Source organism: Crotalus tigris, unplaced genomic scaffold (assembly GCF_016545835.1).
Source record: "Crotalus tigris isolate CLP2741 ecotype Arizona unplaced genomic scaffold, ASM1654583v1 scf7180000024411.593283, whole genome shotgun sequence".
NCBI lineage: Eukaryota > Metazoa > Chordata > Lepidosauria > Squamata > Viperidae > Crotalus > Crotalus tigris.
The window spans coordinates 112,175-137,332 of NW_024100578.1; the positions used below are offsets into that span (position 1 = coordinate 112,175).

At 37.9% G+C, this 25,158-nt stretch overlaps 1 protein-coding gene and 1 non-coding gene across 2 annotated transcripts in view; one reads left to right on the forward strand and one right to left on the reverse strand.

The window, feature by feature from the left end:
* Positions 1-435: 435 nt before the first annotated feature.
* Positions 436-529, reverse strand: TRNAI-UAU. Its single transcript has 2 exons — positions 492-529; positions 436-471 (listed from the first exon to the last, which is right to left on the reverse strand). It is a non-coding gene; the product is annotated as a tRNA-Ile (tRNA).
* Positions 530-5,660: 5,131 nt separating this feature from the next.
* HAAO (3-hydroxyanthranilate 3,4-dioxygenase) overlaps positions 5,661-25,158 on the forward strand; it is a 30,405-nt gene continuing 10,907 nt past the window's right edge. The window contains exons 1-6 of the mRNA XM_039329741.1: positions 5,661-5,877; positions 7,783-7,861; positions 15,464-15,547; positions 19,741-19,847; positions 22,237-22,326; positions 23,059-23,102. Coding sequence (XP_039185675.1) covers positions 5,795-5,877; positions 7,783-7,861; positions 15,464-15,547; positions 19,741-19,847; positions 22,237-22,326; positions 23,059-23,102 — 487 coding nt within the window. The 5' untranslated portion in view covers positions 5,661-5,794. The remainder of the gene's footprint in view (positions 5,878-7,782; positions 7,862-15,463; positions 15,548-19,740; positions 19,848-22,236; positions 22,327-23,058; positions 23,103-25,158) is intronic.

Here is a 25,158-nt window from a genome sequence, read left to right on the forward strand (position 1 = left end):
AATTCCAGAATTTTTGGGGGGAAAACTTCGATATTCAGTATTGGTTTAATTTTCCCATTGACATGTTCAACCTAAAATTGGAATCTAGCTATGAGATCCTATGTAATATCTTAAAAAAAAAAATTAGATGTACTATGAAATCAAAACACTTGAATATTTTTGCTCTAGAATTATAAATATGAAATACGAATACTTAACTGATTCTTAAATGCAACTATTGTTTTTATACTAATGAAAAGATTCACTAACAATAACTTGCAGCTTGATAAGCAGTTTTAAAGTTAGCGCTTCTGTATCCGTGAATTACTACAATTCTCATTACTTGTGTTCGCCTGGTAGCTCTCCACGTAGAATGAATACGTGACAGCGCGTAACAAGCGAGATGCAGATAAATGCGCGGAAATATCCCAAAAGCGAATAGTCCCAAAAGACTTGTGCTCCAGGTGAGGCTCGAACTCACAACCTCGGCATTGCTCTGCTGTGTACTGCTGTATAAGTACCGCGCGCTAACCGATTGCGCCACTGGAGCCCTGACATCAACTCTTCCCGAACGCTTTATCAAGGGCTCAACTGCAGCGGACGCCATTTCAACACATTCTACTTTTTCGTTTCTGTCCGTTTTTCTTTTTGCTCTGAATTTCTGAGCACGACTAGAGGGGCAGAGGCAACGAGTTCTATTTCTTGCCGACCGACCGGTCTTTTCCTTCTCCCCTTCCTCAGCCGACGCGTTGTTTTAACGGCGACGGCTGTTACAAGGCCCTGGCGCGGCCGTGACGCTACGAGAGTCCATTGCAGCGCGGGAGGGTTTTGAGCATCAAGGTGGGATGGAGCCTGTAGTTTATCGCTATTTCCCCGGTAGGGAGAAGAGCGGGAGGCGAAACAGGCTCTAAATAGCAAAGGACGAGGGTCGAGGAGACTCGCGTCTTTGGGGGAAACGGGCCGAAAAATCGTGGCCGAGAAAGGCAAGGAAAAGAAAACTGATGAGGAATGAGGGGGGTTGGGCTTCTGCCGATCTGGCCTGCACGGAAGCCGGCCCTGTCGGTTTCGCCTGCCCTAGGTCCAGCGTTTTTGGATAGGTGCGTTAGGATCGTCCCCGGGTCTTACTACATTGTCGCAGGCGTTCAAAGAAACGGGAGCAAAGAAAAGGAGATTGAACTTTCTCTCAAAGGACAAATTTCTTTCAGTTGGAAAGTAACAGTGAAAACTTTTGTCCCTCGAGATGCCCAAGAAATAAAAAAGTGCATGTATAGTCCACCCCAGGTGTGTCTTCTTATTTCTTTTAACAATATAAAACATAATGCCAGCTTCTTTGGCAGATAAACAAGTATTGATAATTCAAACTGTTAACAGATTATTCATTTTTTTCAGATCCCTAATTCAGCTTTTGCAAACGCACAGAGCAAAAGGGGGAGTCTTCCTTTGCTCACAGACAAAATTGCAGACATTCAAGCTCAAACAGCAGCCAAAAAAGATTTACCAAGGGCCTCAACCCTTTGGTTTTGAAGGGGGTTACTGAAGCACTAATGCTGATAATTTCTAGTGCAATCAGCCTAATTACTGTGCAATTATGCCATTTACTGTCAACTCAAATAGCAAACTGCTCTGTGAATAGCAGTTTTACACTCAAAATTTACTGTATAAACAAAAACACTAAATTATTAAAGCTTGATCTAAAAACAATTTCCAGCTGAACAGACATTGCTGCTGTAAGATCCATGGAGCAAGTAACTGAAATCAGATATTGTTAATAATCAGTGGGGAAATAAAATCAATTCTAAATCAATTCTATTTTATAATCATTTTGGTCTTATTAGATGTAAGTGGGACCACATGGAAATATCAGATTAACTAAAATGGAAAATTTTAAAAATCCTAGACTGTAAAGGGAATATGCTTCCATAATACTGCCAAGAAAATTGCATTGATTTAGTCACTTGGAGTCAATATGGTTTGAGAATATATTTTGTTACATATGTATTTATTGCTGCAGCACTAACATGTTTTATGCCTGTGGGAAGTCAGCTCCCCAGAGAAGGAAATATTAAAAGGGCAGAAAAATATATTTCCGCAAAAGGATTTTAAAAGCAGAAACCAACCCTGTCCCCAAGTCTCTGTCCCAAGCAGAAGCCAGCTCTATACAAATGCAAATGTAAACTATCAGGAAAGTTGGAGCTAGGAGAAGACAAAGACATCTAAAATCTGCATACCCCACCCAAACTCTAGGAGTCATTAGCCTAGCACCAGGGAAGCAGGATATATGATGGGATTAACCCACCAACAACAGGAGTGCCAGAGAGGCACACTCAGGTCAGAATACGTGACATAGGAAATAGTCTCAAAGTTCATGCCACAGAAAAAGGAAACTATTCCAAACAAAAGGCTAGAGAGGGTATAAAAACCTACTACCCATGTGCTCAGCCCTTCTTTTCTCTGGTCTTTCCTGCAAGAACCATCTTTCTGGCTCTTCAATAAACTGCAACCTTCTTCCCAAAGCAGTCGCCATGTTGTTTATTTATCCCCGGCTTGGATGAACCAGGATGAAGACTTTAATCCATCTTGTCTATGGAGATTGTCAGTCATCCAGGTCGTAGTTGTCCCAAAGGTGCTTTTTCAGGAAACAATTAGACTTACTGGTTTTTCTTTGAAGATGTGTCACTTCTCATCCAAGAAGCTTCTTCAGCTCTGACTAGATAGTACGGAATGAAAATATGAACATATTTCCAGAAAATATTGCAGACTACAAGAACGGGAAAATATCCTGCAGCCAGAAGGTTCCACACACATTTGCACTACTCAGGTGACCCTGAGGACACACATAATCCTCTGGATGACCCCAATGACCTGTAAAAGAATGCAAATGACCAGCTGTCTGCAAGGAATATAAATCCTTCAAAACTTGGCCCTTTTATGACTTGTGGACTTCAACTCCCAGAATTCCTTAGCCAGCGTGCCTGGCTGAGGAATTCTGTGAGTTGAAGTCCACAAGTCATGAAAGGGCCAAGTTTGAGGGCTCCTAATCTAGTCAGAGCTGAAGAAGCTTCTTGAATGAGAAACGAAATGTCTTCAAAGAAAAACAAGAAAGTCCAATTGCCTCCTGAAAAAGCACCTTTGGGATACTAACATGTTTGCAGCTATCCAGGTTTTCCCAAGAGATATTGGCTAAAGATAGAGTATGGGATAATCAGTAACTGTTTCATATGCACAATATGCCTATCTTTTCATTGTGAAATGTCATCTTGATCCCCTGCCTGTTCCTTCATAGAAAAACAATGGACAATTTTCTATGGATGGTACTTGATATCTGCTCTATAAACTTGCTTTATCTATCATATTTGAGTAACCTTACAACAAAAATGTGTAATACTGTAGCAGCATGTTCTGCAACTCCAATCTATCTATTTAACAATAACAAAGTGAAACTCACTTTTGGATCTTTCTGCTATTTGGATTCATTAAATTAATTATAGAGGAAAAGGAATAAGGGATAACCAGGAGTGTCAGAAAAAATCAGTAGATGCTATGGGAATTCATTTGTCTATGCTCTATCAGTTATTCTGCATTTACAATCAAATGTGGCTGCAGTGTCAACAAAAGCAACCTTGAAACCTCAAAGCAAGTGGCTTGCTCAGTTGTAATAAAAGCTTCCTTGCACACTCCAGGATGCTAGAGGATCCATCATGAGAAATCAAACTATTAATGATAATCATAATTAGTAGGTTCCAATAATTTTATCCTCTGTTACTTGTTTAATTTCCTTTTAACTAAGGTGACTAACTTTTTTACAACAAAAAGGAGGACATGAATAAATTGAAGAAAAAAATATTGTAAATAAAAGAAACATTGTATTTATTGCAACAATAATACAGAATACACTATAATATGATCAATGCATAATAAAAAACATTTGTAACAATAACATTTTATATTGTAATTATGCTTACATGCCTATTAATTATTTAAATGAGTACTTTTCCATTGAATGAATATTTTTTGTCAATGTATCATCTTCTAACAATATATTGGAAATATCTGAACAAGAAATATCCTTCATATTGAATTTTATGGAAGTGCTGCAGCTAGAGTATCAACATTCAATCTCGATTTCTCACTTGTCCAAAAATTTACACGGCTGGATTGCGCGGGGTGGGCGGCGGAGGCAGGTGTTGTGAGCCAGGCGCTCCAGGATGGCCACGTAGATGTGCAGGGTGAGGTGGTGGCAGCGCAGGTCAGGACTGCGTAGACCACCAGCTGGCGCGGCCCATGGAGGATCAACTGCCTGCCGCGCCCCCGCCCACAGCTGCCCCGCCAGCACCACTGCCCTGCCGTGGAGAGCCGGCCCTGCAGCTCGCAAAGCACCAGCTGAGCCAGCTCCCGGCCCTGAACCACCCCCCAGCACCACCGCCCACCCTGCGCATCCCCGTAGAGCCGGCCTCACAGCTCGCAAAGGCAAAGCACCAGCCGTGCCAGCTCCAGCCCTGCAGCCGCCCCCCCCAGCTGCCCCCAAGCACCACCACCCACCCTGTGCAACCCCGTAGAGTCGGCCCCATGGCTCGCAAAGGCAAAGCACCAGCTGCTCCGGCTCCGGCCCTGCAGCTGTCCCCCCAGCCGCCCCCCAGCACCACTGCCCACCCTGCGCATCCCCGTAGAGCCGGCCCCACGGCTCGCAAAGCACCAGCCACGCTGGCTCTGACCCTGCAGCCACCCCCCAGCACCACCGCCTACCCTGTGCATCCCCGTGTAGAACCGAACAGGGAAGATCAAGAGAAACTTACCGCTCCAGTCTCCTCCAGCTATCTGCGGAACTAAGTAAGAGATGGTGTAGTTGGGTAGCAGTGAGGGCTGCAAAGTTCCGGCAACTTGCACGTGCAAAGTTTGCCGCCTGGGTGTTTTGGTGTGGTCAGTAGCAATTCCTATTGGCTTTCAAAAGTTGAAAAAAAACATCAAAAAAAGGTCCCGGAATGCCTTCTGGGCGTTCTATGAGGGAAAAAAAGCCCTGCAGATATGTCTTCAAATATAGAAAAAGAGGATATTTAGGAGGACATTTTCGTGGGAGGACAGAACTCACAAAAGGAGGACTGTCCTCCCAAAAGGAGGACAGTATATGGAAAAGGAGGACATTTAGGAGGACACTTTTTGAGGGAGGACAGAACTCAAAAAATGAGGACTGTCCTCCCAAAAGGAGGACGGTTGGTCCCCTTATTTTAACTATCCAAGGTGGTGGCAATTACTGTAAATGTTCCCATAATCATGTTCCGTAAACTCAGTTGTAACACTGACTTTAGTCAGCCTTCTTTACTTACACAGAACCTAAATCTGAAATAGTATGACTTTTTTTATCAGAAAAGATATATTATAAATGCACACGTTCTAGAAAGCTATATTTGATAAAAATAAAACTAATTTTAGAAACATTTTATCTTGAAATGTTATGTTACACATAGGCCAGATATTAATAATGTAATTATGTGTGAGAGTGAATAAAGGAAACAAAAATAATTCACTCTACCAATACATTCTCTTTATTAAAATTGAACAAATTTTTGTGAGGAAGATATCTTAGACATACGGTACTTTTTCATGTGTGAGTTGATCATTGGCTAAACTCTGGAGATTGCCCCTCAGCTAAGTCATCAACTAAATAACCTTTTGGATCTTAAACTCAGTTGAGGAAAGTGCACTGTCATACACCCATTATTCCAATTATACAGAGATACTCATGCAATAGCATATAAAACGATTGCCAGACCTCGTACATTCGTGTACCAATTCCTTTGGAGTATATTGCTATAAATTCATGGAGGACACACTTGTGAATGTGAAGAAATGGGTAGAAGAAAACAAAGATGCCTTTCTGCCTCCAGTATGCAATAAGCTTATGTAAGTGAAGGGTACCATTATTATTAATACAACTAATTTTTTCAAAGATTTGTACAAGTCAAGGATAAATTTGTTTCTAACAAAGCAATTGATGCTTGATTATAGTCAACTTTTGTTAAGCTAGCCTAAAGGTTGCTTTATATTTGGAAACTTATCAATCAATAAATGACAACTCTGGATTCTAATTTAAACAAAAATCCATAGCAGATACTTTTCTAAAGTACTGTTTTAGCCCAGAAGCTGTTGATATTTCTCATATCAAAATAGTCTGTAGATTGTACAAATTGTTTTAACTTATAAATAAAGTATGCATGTATCTAGACTTACACATTCAGTTATGATGATGCAAAAATTATTCTTAACTGAGGTTCTTGAGCAAAACTGCCCTTACATATTTGCAAACAGAAATTGCACATTCTTGGGTTTCATATATACAATATGTTAGTGTCTTCCTCACTTCGCATTTGCCAATTCCTAAGTCTGTCGATATACGTGCATGTTTATAGTAATTCTTTAGCTCCAAATCTAAGTTTTCTGTAACTGTTTTTCAACTATTTGTTAGAAAAGTTATAATATAATCTAGAGTAGAGTATGGAGAAGATAATAAGCTGGGATTTGAAAGATACAATAACAAATAGAAATATCTGAAAGCAAAAGCCTTGAGTTACAAGCTTCTCCTGCTTAAAACTCATATGCTGTCTTCTTTTTTTTTCTACTCATGCACAACTGATATATTTTATTTATTTTAAACAATAAAAACGAGATCCTGTATAAAAATACAATTCATGTACTCATTAACCTGTGTTACATTTATTGTCATATGAAGTTAACAGTTAAATCAGTTTATTTAATGAAAGAAGAAATTAAATGTATAAATTAATATATATTGTCTAAAGATCTAATCAAACAATGATTTTTCCAGAACAAATTAATATGCAAAACAACTTCTATTTTGAAGGGAATCACTAAAGCAAACATATATATGTACACATCTTATGTTGCAATATTATATTCTGATCATAAGCATGTATTGTTTCCTAAAAAGATATACAGTATAAGTTCCAACAAACACAAAATAATACTTTTTGTTGAATTAATGGAATTTTCAAGTTATAAAAGTTGTCATAATAACATTTATGTACTACTGTTCCTTAGTCTTGGGCTGACAGTAACTGCTGTTTGGTTTGGACAACATAGTTAACTGTAGTTAATCAAAAACAGACACATACAGTAAGCTTCTAAGTCCATACAATTATGCCAAAAAAGTTAGAGGCAGAAAAAAAATGCATAAGCTAGAGGAAGCATAGGAATGTTACAGCAAAAACCTGTATATTTTGCATTGTATCTGAATGATTCCAATGGGAATTCAATATAGGTTGAATTTTACTTGTAGATTATCTGATTACATCATTATCTTCACTTACCTGCCTCTGTTCTTTCAATAAGGGTAATACCCCATTAATGCTCAATAAAATAATACAAAAGAAACAAAACATGGTAGGGTAGATCTGAAGATGTCTTTCTCCCCAAGGAACTTAAAAGCAAAGAATTACATATGGCAAGTATCACATATTGCAAGCATTTTTTTTCTTCCTTCAAGTTGTCCATGAAAATAAATTTCAGGGTGGAAGTTACTTCTGATTTGAATGGAGCAATGCACTATTAGCAAAACAAAACAAAAAATCCCACATCCTTCCCTTTTCTGAACAGTTTTTAAATACTTTTATCCTTTTATGCCTTAATTTTTCAGTATTTTATACGGTTACTGCTGTCTATGGTTATTAACATTAAAACAAAATACTTTTACTGTTATATGCCACTTTTTTCTATGCTATGAGAAAGGGACAGCAATGAAACTGAATAAAGTATTTAAAAAGTTGATGCTTAAAAAATATTGTTCTGCAGGCATCACCGACAGCTCAATATAATGTTTGTTGGTGGACCAAACCAACGGAAAGATTACCATATTGAAGAAGGAGAAGAGGTAATGGTTTGGATTTATCTCTTGGTTGTGCATAATTTTTAAAGCTTAATGTTCTTCCTCGTAAGATTAGGAAAAAGTTTTCATTGTAAATATATAAATTAAAAAGTTCTACAATATGATGTACACAACTTGACTAAAATAATTATAAACATTTCACAGTTATAAACAGAATAAGCAAATTATTTACTTTCCACAATGGAGATTTTATCTGGAGGTCTGAAAAATCGGAGAGACAAAGGAAATGAGAGCAGTAGACAACTATTGCTAATGAGGTTTTAAAACATAAAACTTCAAGATACCATATAGCAGCGGCCCCCCAACATTTTGGGCACGAGGGACCGGTTTCATAAAGAGAGGATTTTCAGTGGCCTGGAGGAGCTGAGGTTTCATAGGCTACCTGCATCCCGCGCATGGGGGCTTTGCTTGTTTGCGCAGCCCAGTTTCTGGCATGCCACAGCCCAATGTCAGTCCATGGACCGGGGGTTGGGGATCCCTGCTCTATAGTATGCTTTCCTATCTTATCAAAACCATTGCGAGATAAGTAAAATAAAATATTGCTTAATACTAAGTAACTGGGGACTTTTAAAGATTTGTCTCTGATTTTAAGCATATTTTTTCCATTACAGAGCAGCAGCATGTGTGTTATTTTATTTAAATCCATCACAGTAGGCACGCTAGTAGATCTGGGTAGTTTACAAAGTGAGACAATAGAAAACATAGTTAAAAACACAGTGAGAAAAGAACATACATACATACATACATACATACATACATACATACCAGTACATACATACATAACAGGGATTCTGGGCTAAAGAATAACAAACAATTCCAATTAGGGCCACACAAACAAATTAACCCCAGACCCGAATCCAAAGCCAGGTCTCGAGAGCTTTTTGGAACCCCAGGAAAGTGCCATCCATATATCTGGGAAGAGAGAGGATGCTATTCTAGAGGGTGGGGGACATGACAGAGAAGACACGTTTCCTTAGTCCTGTCAAATAACAAAATTTAATAATGTGGACCAGGAATACAGCCACTTTGCTAGAAGGTATTAAGCGGGTAGAACAATTGGGATAGATATCTGTTCATTTTGCAGCTTGCTCTTTTTTTTTCTGTACCATGGGCAAATCTCATGAAATGGTGATCCTGTGGTATACTGATGCCTTCTTTAGAGACTGATTTTTTTCAGGAGGAAGAAGGGGAGGAGGAGGGTGAGGAAGCCGCTGCCACTGCCCCAGCCAGGACTCCGCGCTGCCAGGCCTCGCCCTCTGCCCATCTGATGTAGCCGTGGTGGGCCGCAGCGGGGGCTGGTGCCACACGGGCCGCTGGCCCTGGCTGCAATGCTGCGGCTGCTCTGCTTGACCAGCCCCTCTGCCAGTCCGGCTGCTCCCCCCAGGCACTCCTCTTGCCCCAGCACCCCGCCCAAGCTGCCCGGGGGGCCAGCAGGAGGAAGAAGGGGAGGAGGAGGGTGAGGAAGCCACTGATGCTGCCCCAGCCATGCCCCAACCAGGACTCCATGCTGCCTGGCCTCGCCCTCCACTCATCCAATGGTGCCGCGCGGGCCGCTGGCCCTGGCCGCAATGCTGTGGCTGCTCTGCCTGACCGGCCCCTGCCAGCCTCTAAGCCGGCCTGGCTGGCCCACTGGGTGCCCCTCTTGCCCCAGCGCCTGCCTGAGCTGCCCATGGGGCAGCAGGAAGAAGAGGGGAGGAGGAGGAGGAGAACAAGGAAGCTGCCACCAGCGCCAAGCCCCAGGAGGAGGCTCTCCTCTCCTATGATTGCTGCATCTCCCTCTTCCTTCCTGGTAGCCGGGATTCTGGCGTGCCTTCCCAGCCGTTGGCCCCGCTGACTGGGGATCGCAGGGGCTGCTCTCCCTTGGGCTGTGGCTTGTAGGATGGCTGGCCCACTCAGCGGAGCCTCCAGCAGGCCACTCCCAGCGGGGATCCCGGGGCTTCCCCGTGTGGCTCCATGGCAACATGCGCCTCAGATGGGGCCAGCCCAGGAAAGGGACTTCCTGGTCACGCTTCTCCCATGGGCTGGGGTACCTGGGTGCAGGACCAATCAGGAGCCCTGTGAGGGGGAAGTCCGCATGAGAGAGAGAGAGAGAGAGAGAGAGACAGAGACAGAGACAGAGACAGAGAGAGACAGAGAGAGACAGAGACAGAGAGACAGAGAGAGAGAGAGAGAGAGAAGGGACATGCAAGTGTCTCTCTGTCTCTCTCTCTCTGCAAATGGCAGAGGAGGCTCTGGAACCACAGGTGATAGCTCAAAGAGTTCCATGCGGCTCCGGCTTAGGCCTTCAGAAAATGTTTGGCTTCAGGGACAGAACCCACAAAGGTTTCCCATCTTGAATCATGGTGTAGAGTAGCCAAGATTGATCAGGTTCCTTTGATATTGTGATACAAATTTCTATGTGCTATCCCCCCTTGTCAAATCATTATAATTATTAGCTCAATTTGAATAAGGTAATCAGACCATCTTTGTCTTATGACTACTTCTAAATATCTGTACTGGAATTCTCTGTGTGTATAAGGTTCAGTCATATCACCCATTCAGTATGCTGTAATAACAGTCCCCATTATATTTGAGGTCCATGTTTACTACATCTAAATGAAGATAATGTAGATTGCAAGTCTTGTTATATATATTATATATATATATTACCATAATGATTGTTCCAATTCCTGCCAGTTTTAAAAAGCTATTCTGATTAAACATGCAGATTTGTCAAGGAACATCATTTAAAAAGTAACCTTTTCTTTACAGAATGCTGATATATGAGCTAGATGACAGAAAATTGGCCAAAATATTCTATAGATTTGCCCTTGCAATTATATTCTATTTCTGTTAAAAGAAAGAAATTCAGCTGTCTGAATTTAATTATTTAATTATTAATTATTTAATAATAATGTCAGTTTAATTATTCCACTGCTAATAATATAGATTTCCATGGCAGCTTAAAACGTGAATTCGTTTCTTCTGAAAGAAACTTTGGGGATCTAGATTCCATTATCTGATGACCCTGGAAATGGTTGACACAGATGGAATTCTTTAATCTGAAACAAGATATTGAAGATGCTGAAGCCAACAAGGGAACCTGAGCTATTCTCACAAATAAGAAATAATACTTTTTGAATTATTACCTTTCTGGTACTGCTTCAGCAATTAAAACAACAAAACAGCAGGAAGTTAGATGCTTGGAGGTAATGCATAGGTTCAAATTCATGACTATTGACATGAGAGGCAACCCATTGCAGAAGCAAATTGCTGCTTTTGGCCAGAAGAAGTGTCTTGTCTGCATTTGTCCCTTCCTTCACCACTATTCTCCCTTTTCAGTTGTTGGGCAGCAATAGATAACAGTATTCGCTTGCAAACTGCCTCACCTAGTTTGCAGGCAAAAGTGATTCCTTAAATCAGGTTGTCATTAGACAAGGCATAGAATAAAAAGAAGCAGCTCATCATACACTCCATACAAAGACTTTTCTGGATGCTGTTTATTAATCTATTGACAGCAATGAGTATCTTCTTCATTTTTTAAAAAAATAATAAAACAAATGGATAATAGCCACTAGTAATATTTAGATTTGCTTGTTTTAGAATACAGAATTCAGAGACAAGCAGAAATGAGAACTATTGCTTGTATATCTTGTTTATATGCTTATCATGAAAATCTGAATAAGTAGTGTTGGATTAGATCTTTTCCCAATTTTGTATGACTCAGCTACATTATATTCCATCTTGCCAATTAGTGAGATGAGAATTATGAAATACTTTATATAAACCAACACATCTGCAGGAGTCCAAATTGGGAAAGGCTGATATATAGATAGTCCTCGATTTATAACTGTTCATTTAACAATGGTTCAAAGTTACGATGGCCTCAGAAAAGTGACTTTTGACCCATCCTTAATGATATTATTATTGCACCACCCCCGAATTAACATATTTGCAACTTGGGCGTTTGGCAAGCAGCTCACATTTACTACAATTGCAGAGTCTTGCAGTCACAGTTTTCTACTTTCCCAGTTAACGTCCATCAAATAAAAGTCAATTGGAGAAGGATTCACTTAATCATCATAGTAAAAATGGTCTATAGAGATCCAGTGTAGCCAGTCCAGCAGATGACTGATATATTCATCATGTCTGTGCATTAAGTACATCTTTATCCAGAAATCTCCAGTCATTAAAGATTAAATAATGTTATTTTTATTTGTGTCAGACAGATTATTATAATGGATGGGTTGCCAAAAGTCTGTGATAGCATTTGTTATTCATTATTGCACATTCTTAATAATTGAAGCTACTTATTTGAATAGCTGAAGCTCAGCAAAATACTTGTGAAATTAGATTTAGTAATTCAATATGTTATCCTGAATAGCCAGATGGTTAGTTATTTTTTAAGCCATAAACAAATAAACAGAAAAAAGTACTTAGTGTTTCTAAAACATGGTTTGCCTGCATTTTTTTGTGTATCCCTTAGATGTCAGTATATTTCTTTCCATTCCTTGAACTCTTAAAAACATAATTCAGTGCAATAATGAAATATAAGACTGAAATTGAATGTTAAATTAAACATTTACAACAAAGAGAGAACGTTATATAGGGATTTAACAAGTATAAAGGACATAAACATGTAGGCTAATTAAATTTTATCACAAATAGGTCAATCCTCATGAAATCTTCATAAGCAGAAAAAAATAGATTTGTTAAGTTCAAAGTATGTTTACTTTCTCCAAAGCAGATATGAGAAGCCAACTGTTACAGCACTTCCATATAACAAAATGTCTAGAATCCTGATCTTGTACACAGCCATTTTATTTATTTATTCGCTATTTTTTATTTCTTAGATTTTTATCTCACCTTTATTGTTCTCTATAAATAACTCAAGGTAGCAAATTTACCTAATATTCCTTCCTCCTCCTATTTTGACCACAACAACTCAGTAGACTGAAAGACAGTGAATGGATCCAAGGCATCCAGCTGACTTTCATGCATAAAGCAGAACTAGAATTCACAGTCTCCTGGTTTCTAGGCCAACACCCTAGAAACTAAATAGTATTCTTTTTTTTTTCCCCAACAGATCACATACTACCTTATTAAAAGCCTTTGTACATTTCCATCCAATTCCCCTTTTTAATGACCTACCAGTCTATACAATTCATCTATATGTCTAATCTTTCACCATTTATGTATAAGTTGCTCATTCACTCTGTTTTCCCTATCAGACTATCATACAATCTATGTAACATTTGATATAGTTTAATTTTTTGGTCAACAACATAGCATCATCTGCATCCAAAAGTACTTGTGTATTCATTTCTCCAGCTAATACACCCCTAATGTCATAAGCATCCTTGATACATTTATCCATAAATGCATTCAACATCCAAGGGACATCATCCCACTTATACAAGAAGAGATATACAGTACATTCCCACATAGTTCCTCCTACTTTGATTTAGGAACCGATAATCCAGATTTTAGCTTCCTTCAGTGGTTTTGGTTTAAAATGAGAGTCTCGAATAGTACATTGACAAAAATATAGTTTGACCAAACTTGCCTTTTTCAAATTTCTCCAGGAAACCTGGAACAAAAATGAGCAGCAGCTGACATTCAATAATAGCTGAATTCACATATCCATTAATGTTGGGGAAAAATCATAAATATATTATATAATAGTATTTTTATAAAGTCCTCTATCTTATGATATAAGGCTAATATTCAATGATCATTAAAATTAAAGTGTAATGCAATAAACTATAAAACTATAGAAAATTGTTAACTACAGCAATAAAAAGCACCAAATAACAAATAGCTCACCTCAACAAATTTAAGAAGAACCATTTTAAAATATCCATGCAAACAGGGTTATACTAGACAGTAAAATTTTAAAACACTGCCGCCAGACATACCCATTTTTTAGGCTGTTGTACAACTGGGTCACCAGAAGAAAAAAAGTTCCTCTTTCCTTGTAATCCATATTAATAAATCCTTCCTTTATAGGCCATTTTTCCTCCAGTTATCTCTATGTTAATGTTAAGTTTTCCTCTAAATTGATTATCTAATTTGCCATTTTGATTAAATGAGTTGTTTTACTATACTTAATTGTAGCCGTTTTAGTTTTGAACAAGCATTCGGAAAAATGGTGAGTGAATTGACAGTGATTTAAAAGTTTGCATTCTCCTGAATTTATGAATAGTATAATTGGATTTGAATTATGATTATTAATTCCTGTGATCTTGTTGCAATAGAAATATAGACAACATGACTAAAATACAGTAATAAGCTACACTGCTATAATTCTATGACTTGAACGGCAATCACCTTGAAAGCAAAATATATGGACTTATAATGTGTACAGTATTATTATCTATAATACGTAATAAAATAAGACAAAACATTCACTACCAAACATAAAGGAAGCTTGAGCATTGTCCAAGGATTGTGTCCTTAAATGAAATGAATTCACACCAAAAATTCACCTAGAGTTTGACATTTTGACATAAAAATGGAAGATATGGCAGATCAGCTTTTGTTCAGAAATGTATTGAATCTTCTCATTTATTTATTTATTGTTGGAAAAGACAAATGTATTTACGTTAAAAATTTAAAACTGAGTCTTGTTTACTGAATAGTAAACAAGAATTTCAGTCTGACCCTCTTGTGTTTCCAAATTAAACTGATTATTTTAGAAACAGTGATTCAACTATGCATAAAACAGATTAAAACATAAAAAAGCATTAGCATAGATATATTCTAGTTTATTATTTATAATCAGCTTTTCATTCAACGCGGCATCTCCCACCTGCAGATATAGAGGAACTATGAAACATATTCTTAAAAGGAGTTATTTGAGAAGAATACTTTGGTTACTGGTCCTGCCACTCTTTCTTTGCATCAGTGAAGTTGTGTTCCTTCAGCTGGTTATAAATAAATACAATCTCAATAATTTATTCAGTGAAGAAAGCAAACATGTATGCAAAATTTATATTGGACTACTAAAAATGACTTCATATATATATAGTACAAATTCTATATATTGCATTTTGCATGAGGACAAAAGCTAAAAGAACAAAAATTTCTTCTGATTCCATATATTTATAGAATAATATGTACATTATATGGTACTTTACTTATCTGATCCCATAGTCCACAGTTTCCCTTTGTAACATCCTCATGTTGAAAAAAATATATAATTGAACTCTACATGGGTTTTCTGAGGGAAGACCCATCTTGCAGTTGCTTCCAGAAAGAACACAATCTACTTGGACTATATAAACTGCAGGGCTGCACATTTTGCTATAGAAGCTTGATAAAGCATCCACTGTTAAAAATGATTCCCGAGGTATTAGATTATGTCACACCAACACTATGTCACATCAACAAGTTGAGAAAACTCAGAGTGGGCTTATTGTGATATTATACAGAATGCTATATAAAACAATAAGGTGAACCAGGTTCATACTATGAATAATATTTCCAGGAGCCATTAAGTTTGCTTTAGCCATAAGAGCTCCAGATATGACTGTGCGTGAACTTAGGCTACAATATATTAAAACACTGCCATGTTTTTAATCTAACTTTTTCCTCCTTCCTACACAGTTGTTTTACCAGCTTCAGGGAGACATGTGCCTGAAGATAATAGAAAACGGAAAACACAAGGATATCCACATTAAAGAAGGAGAGGTAAAGATAGGTTTGTGTATAAACTAGCAAACAAATCTCAAACTGTAATTCTAGTATTTTTCTGTTTTGATATATATTATTTTCATGTAATAATATATTTAATAATTACATGAGACAGTTCAGTATATTTTCCATTACTGCACATCATGCACAAAAACAATGAAAAATCTGAAGTGTTAAAAGTATATTATTATTGTTATTATCATTATTGTGAAATTATATCACAATATAATTTTAATTAGCTATTCTAAGAACTTTTTCACAAATGCTATTAAAAAGATAGCAGAAGGGCTGAAGATAGTAAAGCTAGAATCAGTACTTGGACCATTCAGAATCATTATATAAACCCTGAGGAGAGGTTTTCAAGAAAAAAATGTTTTCAAGATTTTCAAGAAAAGATTGGACGAGTATTTGTTTAGGATGTTACAAAGTCTCCTGCCTTGAATAGGGGTTCTACTAGAAGACCATCACCTTTTAGCCCTATGATTTTATGATTCTGACTCTGAAGGTCGGCAATAAGGGAAAAAAAGAACTAAAATTTAAACCCCTGGTGAAAATATATATATTTCTAATGTATGTTCTTCAATAGGCAGATGTGCATGTATGTGTGAAATTTATCTAGCCATGTCATGTCTGTGAAACTTCTCCTATAAGAAACTTCAGAACATAGATTGAATGTCTGGAGATTTGGGAGAGGCTGGGAAAAGAATGAAATGGAGAACAAACCTAAATAATCAAGAAATAGTAGGCAAGCCATTGGTAGCATAACTCATAAAAAGCAATTTAGCATTTCAAATTATTCAAAGAGACTCTGTCCCAATGAACTCACTATAAAAGAGAGTGGGGAATCCCTTTTACAGTTTCCAAGTTTCTGTATTTGACTGTTTCCAGGTTTCTGTATTTACTCCAGGCTATCTTTAAAGAAATCTCTATAGTTTTTCTTCTTTGATATTGTTCAGCTTGGTGGGAGAGTTGAGATTTATTGTCATGCCTGGTATGTGAATTCTATCATCAGATATCCTTCAGTCTGTACCTGTGGATTAATTTCTTTTTCCTATGTAAATCGTTTGGAGATGGTATCCTCTGTCCATTATCACAGTTTTCCAGGTGCTTATAGATTGATCTTATTATGATTTGTTCTACAGCTTCCTAATTGTTGATGTCAATCTAATATGACTCTAGGTCCCAGATTCCCATCCCACCCTTCTTTAATTATATTTTATGTCCTCCAATCATCTGGACTTTACTAGTTGCAAAGATAATATATAAGGTTCACCCATAATTCCCATAATACCCTCAGATGCAATTCTTTTGAATATATCTAAAGAAACTTTTTTTTTCCTATTCTTAGTTTATTCTGACCTTTTGTTTTCCATGGACCCTGTCTACAACACTGGGCTATCCTTTATGTATACTTTCAGGATGAGCTAACTCTTTCAATCTCTTACATTTTCCTTTTTTATTTTCATATCTTCACAAAAGTTTATTTGTTGGCTTAAATTTTTTTCCCTTTTTTTCTTACTGGAATTTTTACAATAGTTCAACAAGCATTTTCATTTGATTTAATGCTAGATGTTGGATAGTTTATTAGGCTACTTTACAGGAGGGTTTCCACTTACTTCTAAAGGTACAAGTCTTATTTGAGGTTGTTATTTCAGACATTTAGTCTCCTCAGTATTAATGTTAAAGCCTTCCCAAGCAGTGGCATTTTACTAGTACTTATGAACTACAACTATTTTCATGACAATAGCCTGTCAACTACATAATTCAGTATGATTCTAGAAACCCACTAATATCATTTTCAAGGCCTGTTATTCCCCTGCAGTATTATCTTCTTGCCCTTCTTCTTCCATGGCAAACAGGATGAATGGGAATAACTGTTGAGCAACCATGAGGTTATTTTTTTATTTTTTGGCAATATCAGGAAGAAATAAGTCTTAAAATTGTTCTGTTGTGATCGTAAACTATAGACCAGCCAGATACCTTTTATAAAAGCTTAGGGGTGAGGTCAATAGACTGTTTCTCCTGTTCCTCATGCCACCATCTTACTTTATCTTCTTATCTTCTTCCAAAGGACAGGTATTCAAAGATCTAACCTCCTGTCTGCTATTCAGCCGTTTCTCTGTTTGTAGGGTCCTTGGTGCTCTCTGAATTTGGTAGTTTTCTTGCAGATGTTTCATTAACAAACTAGGTAACATCATCAGTGCTAGAAGGGAGTGGGATTTGCTCTCTGTTTACATACAAGTGGCTTGCCTTGTTAGTGTGTTCCTTGATCAAGCTGTTATTTAGTATTAGGCTGTGTTGGTAGTTCCTTGATTGGGGTATTGTTTATATGATTGTTCGGCTCATATGGGTGTTGATTGTGTGAGGAGGTATTTGGGGCTTTTTGATTGTCTCTTTTGAATGGTATGCAGATGTTGTTCATTCTATGTGCCTGTTGATAGCCAATTTGTCTGAGTGCCAGGGCTCCAGGAATTATTTCGCATTTTTGGACTTGGCTTGGTCTAGGATGCTCACAGATTCCCAGTTGAGTATATCCATGTGTTGTGAATTTAAGGAGTTTTCATCATGTCTTCTGACTGTTAGTTGGTATTCATGGATGCTCTCTGCTAGTCTTCTACCTATTTGTCCTACATAGTGACTGTTATATGTTGTATCTAACTCTTGGTTTTTTCTTCTGGGGCTGCTGGGTCTTTTGGTTTACTTAGGATGTTTTGGAGGGCTTTAGTGATGCCACTATGGTGATGCCACGTGGTTGTAATAGTCTGTTATTGGTTTCTGAGATGTTTTTGGCAATGTTATCCTTTTCACAGCTTGTGTCAGTTGATTGGTCAGGCACTTTTTGATAAAGTTGTGTGGATATCCATTTTGTTGGAACACATTGTATACATGCTTTGTTTCCATTTGTTCAGGGCTGCTGCAGAGTATTTATGGTTGCCTAAATAGTGTTCTTACACAGCTTCTCTTGTGGGAGGCTGGGTTGTTACTTTGGTAATGGAGCACTTGGTGGTGTGGGTAGTTTTTTGATACACTTGTATCAAAAACTTGTAATTTGCCATTACTGCCTCCACTGATGAGGTTATCTAGGAAGGGGAGTGTGTTGTTTTCTTCCTCCCTTGGGAGAAAATAGTTTCTCTATTTCCCCAGAAGCTCAGAATATATTTTATATCTTTTGTTCTTAACTATTACTCTTTGGCAATTCTTTGTTATTTTGATTATTTTTCTTATGTAGAGTTGCTTCTACTTTTAGCCTTTACTGCAGTGTCTCTTTTACTTGCCCTAATAAATCTTTTATTTTCTCATAAACTGCGCTCTTCCAATTCTCAATTTTTTCTTGGAGCATTGCTACAAGTTTGTAGCTTTTGTAATATATATCAGGTTATTTTCATGAACAAACAGAAACATGTCAAAAGCACTGCAAGTCACAATTATAGAAACATGTTCTGTTTATCTTCACCTCTGTTTCTTAAGGCACTATCATTAAAAAAACATTTATTTATTCTTGTTCCTTTCTTAGGCCCTCAGATTAAGCTAATGTCCATTTTCCCCTTAGAAGGAAAATTTGATAGATATTCAACTCTTTTCACTAAAAGCTTAAAAACTTAGCTCACTTGCTAAGTTTTCTTCCTCATAACTAACTTATATTCTTCCTATATTCTCTGTACAAGGTCTGCTTGCTCAGCAGGAAGCAGCGATTCAATCCTACAGAGTGGGCAATCAACAGCACATACTTCTTTGAGCCAGCAATTATTCAAGATGTGAACTTTTCATTTTGCACAGCTGAGCATATCTCACAGAAAGCATGGTGCCTCTGTCTTATCCTCATTAGCCTTTCAAGCGAGACCATACTAGGAAATGAATGCTAATACTGTTTTTATTATAATGTTACAACAGGTTTGAATGTATCCTCCCCCTCCCCTTTAACTTCATGAGAATTAGAGAGGAGGGTCTTGTCTGCTCCAGACTTTGATTTCTTTTATCTGACTGTTATCTTGGTAGGGGCTCTTCCTGCAGTTCCTTAAGGTTGTTCTTTCTTCCCATTACATTTCCTCCTATTGCTAAACTCCTATTCAATCATTCAAGGCATTCAAGGAAAAGTAGAATGGGAGAACAAAGACCAATTGAAATATCAGAGAAGATGTAACCAAACCTCCTGCTGTTGCTACATGTTTCAACTTTAATTTTGTTCTCAGATGTTTCTTTTACCAGCCAGGATTCCACATTCTCCACAAAGATATGCAAACTCTGTGGGACTGGTTGTTGAAAGGAGAAGATTAGAAACAGAAACTGATGGACTGAGGTGAGATGTCATTTTGTTATAAATCTGTTTGTATCGTTATAAACCATTCTGACAGGTACTAGAGTTGAAAAATAATCTAAAACCTTTATCTCCACTAATAAATTATATGAGCATATGGACAGTTCTATCTGTGGGAGATGCTCTCACTTCTCTACAGAGTCTTGGGTGACTAGAACCAAACTTTATGTATTACATGTTTAATTCAACTGAAGAAATTAAGCATATACACTCTGCTTGGTCACTCATGTCCTGGTTTGATGGGGATTATTGCAATAAGAGCTGTATGGGGCTATCTTTCAAAAATATTTGGAAGCTTGCAGTTGCATGAGCAATTTTGGACAAAGAATGGCGTATGTGACACCTTTTCTGTGTGAGCTGCATTGGCTGCCAGTTGGCTTCTGGATTCAATTCAAGGTGTTGGTTATGATTTTTAAAACCTTACACAGCATGAGGCCAGGCTACTTATGGTACTGTCTACCCCTCCATCACCTCAGCCTGTCCCCCAGGTCAGACAGGTTGTAGACCCTGTCTATTAAAGAATTCTGACTGGTGGGGTCCAAAAAGACATTGTTGTCTCCTTTTTTTAAAAAAATATTTTTTTATTTTTCCAAACTCTCCCCCATACATATACCGTAATATTTATCAGATGTTAACATACATTCTTTTAACATTCATATATAAGATATTTTTAATAAAATGAAATAAATACATACACATGACTTTTGGTGTTGCTTGCCCATTTCCCCTTTCACCGTATCTACACTCCTTCTTCTCTACCTTCTTTCTCCCTTTCTTCTCTTCCCTACTTCCCTCTTCTTCCTCTCCTCCCCTTCACCACTCTTCTCCTCTTTCTCCCCACTTCTCCTCTTCTCCTCCAACCTTCCTACTTCCTTCTCCCCTCCTTTATTCTTTTCTCTCTCCTCTCCTCTCTTCCCTCTTATCCCTCTTCAGATACAGTTCAGGGGTAAAGACATTGTTGTCTCCTGTTGCCCCTGCCCTTTGGATATTCTCCCCCCAGGGTCAAGGCAGGCCCCCAATATCATGACATTTCAAAAATATCTAAAGAACTGGCTCTGCCATCTTGCTTGGTGTTCACAGAAGAGCACAGAGTTAGCTAACACTTTGAAATCCCCCCCCCTTTTAATGTACTTTTAATGTCACATTTTCTTACCCCACTGTAAATTTTCAGTTTAAAATTATATTCAGTTATGTTTTTAACATTTTACAAGTGTTTTACATTTTATTTATCCATCCCAGAGTCCAGGGAAATAGGTGGTTTCTAAATATGACAAATAAATTTAAATAAATAAAGATGTTCTGTATGCAGTCAGACCTCTGAAAACCATAATGTATTAGTGGATCTGGGTCCAGTGTTGTATGCAATGGAATGGATCATATTTGGATGTTTGGAGTTTATTCTCTTTCTCAAACTACAAGCATTCAGGCCTTGATGGGCATTACAGGGTTTAAAATATTCAGAAACCCAATACTGGAGAAAATGACATATTTCTCTCTGTATGCAGTTTTTATCAATGCTGAGTTAAAGGAAGATATATGTGGTGGCAGAAAACTTCATCTAATTAAGTTCTTTTGATTTTAATGCAACTGGAGGGAGAAGAATTCATAATCCTCTTCCATCTGCCACTTCCTTGGGGGAAATTATCGCACTTCCTATCATAAGAAAAAAAAACTATTCATTCTTGAGATTATAGATTTGCTGCCATATAATTATGGTTATCTAGTGTGTTAAATATACTCTAATTTAGGGGCTGGAGACTAAAACATATGAAGAACAATTGCAGGAATTGGGTATGGCTAGTCTAATTAAAAGAAGGACTAGGGGGTGACATGATAACAGTCTTTCAATATTTGAGGTGCTCCTACAAAGAAGAGGGGAGTCCAAGGCACCTGAAGGCAAAACAAGAAGCAATGCATGGAAACTAATTAAGGAGAGGAACAACCTAGAACTAAGGAAAAATTTCCTGACAGTAAGAATAATCACTCAATGGAATGGCTTGCCTTCAGAAGTTGTAGAAGCTCCATCACTGGGGGTTTTCAAGAACAGATTGGATAGCTATTTGTCTAAAATGATATAGTCTTTTGCTTGAGTAGAGGATTGGACTAGAAGACTTCCAAGTCCCTTCCAACTCTGTTATTCTATTAGTTTGTTACAAACTTTTGTTCTGTTAATCTCATTGATAACACATAGCCAGTTTTTCCATCCTTTCAGGCTTGTCTGAATAAATTAAAAGCATTATACACTCATTTTTTCATGTTCATGACATATCACATTATTTTAAAAAAACAAATTGTCTTCTCTTTTCTATATTAAAGATATCAAATATTTATTACAAAATCTACATGATATATATTCTTTTTCTTTTCCCAGATATTATGTTGGAGAATCAACAGATGTCCTTTTTGAAAGATGGTTTTACTGTGAGGATCTTGGTATACAACTTATTCCAATAATTCAAGAGTAAGTCTTCTTCAGATTAAGCTTGATTCCTGGGACTTTCTTGGAAGATCTATGTGGGTTTCTTGGCCACTACAGAAAGGGCTGGTCATTATTTTCTCCCTCTCAGGATGTTTATCTTGAAATTTCTCTAAAATTTCTGCTGTTCAAGTTCTAATCAGGTTCCTCCTTGTATAAACTTTCTGTGCTCTGTATGACCACAGGTAATGTGTATGAACCATTTATTTTGTTCCTAATTGTTTATTCAGTGCTACCCCCTTTTTCTATATGCCTCATTTTAATTCTAAAGCCACACTAGTAAAATACTTGGACTATATCATCATGTAATACCAGTATTAATTCTTTGAGAGCTGTGCCTTAGATGGTCTACATAGCACCAGAAATGTTCTAGAAGATGATATCCATAACTCTGGGAGAATCCTGAGTTTTGTCAAAATACAATAAACTTAATGGGCAAAAGACCAGGAGTACCAAAGTACCCTGTAGAGGACTGAGCATGCTCATTGGATACAAAAATTGACTTATTAAGGAAATTGGAAAGAATGCAGAGAAATATTAATATGAAGCATTTGGAAATGAATATAACAAACTTCCTTCAAGCTTGAATATAAATAAGTATATCCTGTAATAATTTCATCAGTCAAAGAGATTCCACTGTTAGTTCAATTGTTTCCCTCTATACAATCTGAAGTGAGAGAAGATGGATTTTAGAATTCTTAACCTTTTTTATTTCAGATTTTTCAGTTCAATGCAGTATCAAACTGGAAAGCCTAATCCAGGTGATGTAAAATGATTTTGGAACTAAAATAATTTTTCATCCAGCAAACGATAATAATTTTAAAGCTTAACTTTAATTTTATTTTTCTTGCATCCCTATCATTTACTTTCTTTTAATATTCCTCTAAATGAAATTAATATTGCATGGGAAAAGTTGCCTTTTTTTCTCTATTCAGTAATCAAATATGTGCCAGAGAAAGGGAGAATAATTATTTTCCAAGCTAAACTCAGCAGGTAGATTGAGGTCTCCAGTTGTCCCAAGCCACAGTCATCATTATGTATGAGTCCCAAACAACAGGGGAATCCTCCATGTTCTATACATTTGCAAAACAGTGATTATACCATTCCTGCAAAAAACTACTTTGATTTCTCTATCCATCACCAGAGAGGATGGGCTTTATTTTTACTCTCTTGCTGTACCTTCCCCTTTCAATCAATTTATTTAACATCAGTTTAAAAGAATAGTGGGTTCTCTCCCCTTTAGGTCCCTAACGACCTATAAGGTCCTCTTTGGATAGCCATTTTTCGGAATCTATAAGGCGGGTTTCCTACATTGAGCATGGAGTAGCTTGGGCCATGGGTGGACAGAGGATAAGTTAAGAATTTCTGATTGACTTCTGAGTGATTTGAAATAGGCTGACAAAGATTTAGTTCTAAAATCATTAAGAGACATTCTCCAATTAACGTAGGAAGGCTACTACTATAGAGTAGCCATTACCTGCATACCCCTCCACTTTTCCCCCATAGCCACTTGTGCCTGGTTCCTTCCAGGTTATATTTGTAAATATTTGGGGATGGCGGTCCTCTCACACTCTGAGGAGGTTTTCAGCATTGCACTTTGTCCAATGATCTCCTTAGATGAGGGGTCATCAACCTTGGCAACTTTAAGACTTGTGGACTTCAATTCCCAGAATTCCTCAGCCAGTGCTGGCTGAGGAATTCTGGGAGTTGAAGTCCACAAGTCTTAAAGTTGCCAAGATTGAGGACCCCTGCCTTAGATAGAGATATTTAGCTTATCAAGAATGTGTCAATTGAAGTAAAGCCCTAGAGTCACAACATTCTTTTACTCTCTTACATATCTCCTCCATATCCTTATGAACATAAGACTCACTACGTTTAACATTAAGCATAAACAACAAACTACATTGAATAATCTATTGTTGTTTTTTAATTGCATTTCAGCCATAAAAGAAAACCAGTTTGCATAAGCAGTATTAAGAGCAACAAGTCTTGGAAAATAATATTTAATTTTTTCAACCCATTCTGTTTCCCAGAGCTGTGCTATATAATAAAAGAATCACATACCTGGAAAAATCATGGAATGTAAGAGCTGGAAAATTTGGAGATTGTCTAGACCAGGGCTTTTCAACTTTTTCAGAGATTGTACCACTTTTAGGATATGACAATATTTGAGTACCACCAGGTGGGTGTGGCTGCTCAACGCCGCTCAGTGGACACAGCTGACTTGAGACAACTGGGCTGGAACGGAACAAGTAGCACTGGCTAACTAGATGTGGGGACAACTCGGTGCCCCACAAACTTCTTGCCTCCTCAAACTGCTAGCTGCCAAGCGCATGCGTGCGCACACACACAAGCACACACACTGCATTCCAGGTTTGGGGACTTTTATGCACAGAAGAACAAGAGAGCCTTCTCCTCAAGCCCAGGCATAATTGGAAATTTGCTAGCTCAGATGTGGATACAAGTCTCTAAGCTTGGAATGTGTGTGTGTGTGTGTGTGTGTGTGTGTGTGTGTGTGTGTGTGTGTGTAGATAGCACACTAAAGAGATGTTCTTTTCCCAATTTCAGACATCGTTGGTGTTTTCCTGTCCTGTGCCCCCTCCTAGCAAAGCAGGAGGTGGAGGGCATTTGCAGGAAGCAGTTTCCTCTGAGTCCAACTTCTGTCTTGACAGATCTCTGGAGAGCAAGAGGAGACGGCAGGGGACCAGCACTCCTGGGTCCTGCAAAGGAGGCTGGCCCTTCTCGAAAGGGAATTCTCATTTTCAATTGTGTGTGGTAAGGATGCTGACTTGTTGGGGCAGCCTACCTTCACACAGC